This window comes from Acanthisitta chloris, unplaced genomic scaffold, assembly GCF_000695815.1.
Source record: "Acanthisitta chloris isolate BGI_N310 unplaced genomic scaffold, ASM69581v1 scaffold29359, whole genome shotgun sequence".
Classification (NCBI taxonomy): domain Eukaryota; kingdom Metazoa; phylum Chordata; class Aves; order Passeriformes; family Acanthisittidae; genus Acanthisitta; species Acanthisitta chloris.
Window position 1 is genome coordinate 1 of NW_008692401.1, and position 1,325 is coordinate 1,325.

The window sequence follows — 1,325 nt, forward strand, 5'->3', positions numbered from 1 at the left end:
GTGGCGGTGGGAGCGCAGGCCGGGCGGGAAGGTGCCGGTCCCGCCTGCCCTCCCCTGGCTCCCGCACACGCGCTTTGTGCTGCCTCCCGCACGGCTAACGGAGACTTCCCTTTGTCGGAGCGCAGGGTGGCTGCTGAGGAGTTGCTTTCCCCTTGCGTGGCCTAGCAAGAAGCGGTTTCCTCTCCCCGAGCTCTTGGCATCTTCCTACCTGGATTCTGCCGTTCCCGAAGGAATGGAGGATTGCAGCTGATACGTGCTTAAGCTCCCAGCGCTCACAGAGGCAGCACCAGAAGTGGCTTCATCTTCTGCCCTTCGGCACTTTGGCCTCTCTTTGTTTTGCAGTGGCACTGTAGACCGAAGGAGATGGAAGAAAAGGAGCGATGTGATAAGTTCCAGCTGGTACCTTGACACTAAGGGCAATCATATATTTTGACTTCTTTTTTTTTTAATTATTTCTTTTTCTTTTTTTTTTCTGTGGAGGGGAGGGAAGTGTTAGATTTTATGGGGTATGGGAGGAGGGAGGAAAAACACGTTGCAGATCTTCATGTGGTTTTTAAAACCAGCCATCAGAGGCAATTGCTGAATAAACCCAAGCACAAGAGGAGGGTTTGTGAGCTGGGAGCAGCATTAGCCCACGAAAGCAAGGGGCAGTGGGTTGCTGCTGTGACTGTGGGGGCACAAACTCCAGCCCTCTTCGTTTCTCACCACCCACTCTCCATCCACCCTGCGGGAAAATGAGCTGCGTGCCATGGAAAGGTGACAAGAGCAAGTCGGAGTCTCCGGAGCCACATCAGCCACCACCACTGCACATCTACCACGAGAAGCAGCGCAGGGAGCTGTGTGCCCTCCATGCCCTCAACAATGTCTTCCAGGACAGCAACGCCTTCACCAGGGAAACCCTGCAGGAGATTTTCCAGAGGTAGGGTGCTCTCTGTACTGGCATTTAGTTTCCCCACAGCCTCTGGTGTTCAGAGGGATTTTCAGGTTTTATTTGGGGAGAAATACATGGAAAAGGAGAGGTTCAGAGTATGCTACTGCTTTAAACTGAATGCACATTCCTTTTTACCCCTCAGCCTTCTTTCTTTGCTTTTTTTTCCCCTCCGTGCAGAAATTATTTATTTATTTTTTAGCCTATTTGGGCTGCTAGTTTGGGGTCCAAGGGCATTGTTGCAACTGCTGTCACGTGGTTGGAGTGCTATGTTCTTCCCCACCCACCTTAATGCATCTTCTATCCATCTTCCATATTTTTGCCCCTGCCTTGTATACATCTGTCATCTTGATGTTGATAACAGATTTGGGGATTGCCTTGGGAGAATGAAGGCAGC

At 51.2% G+C, this 1,325-nt stretch overlaps 1 protein-coding gene across 1 annotated transcript in view; it reads left to right on the forward strand.

Annotated features, from left to right (window-relative positions):
- The first annotated feature begins 734 nt into the window (after positions 1–734).
- The window catches only part of JOSD1 (Josephin domain containing 1), a 6,915-nt gene continuing 6,324 nt past the window's right edge, over positions 735–1,325 (forward strand). Inside the window, exon 1 of the mRNA XM_009082663.1 lies at positions 735–919. Coding sequence (XP_009080911.1) covers positions 735–919 — 185 coding nt within the window. The remainder of the gene's footprint in view (positions 920–1,325) is intronic.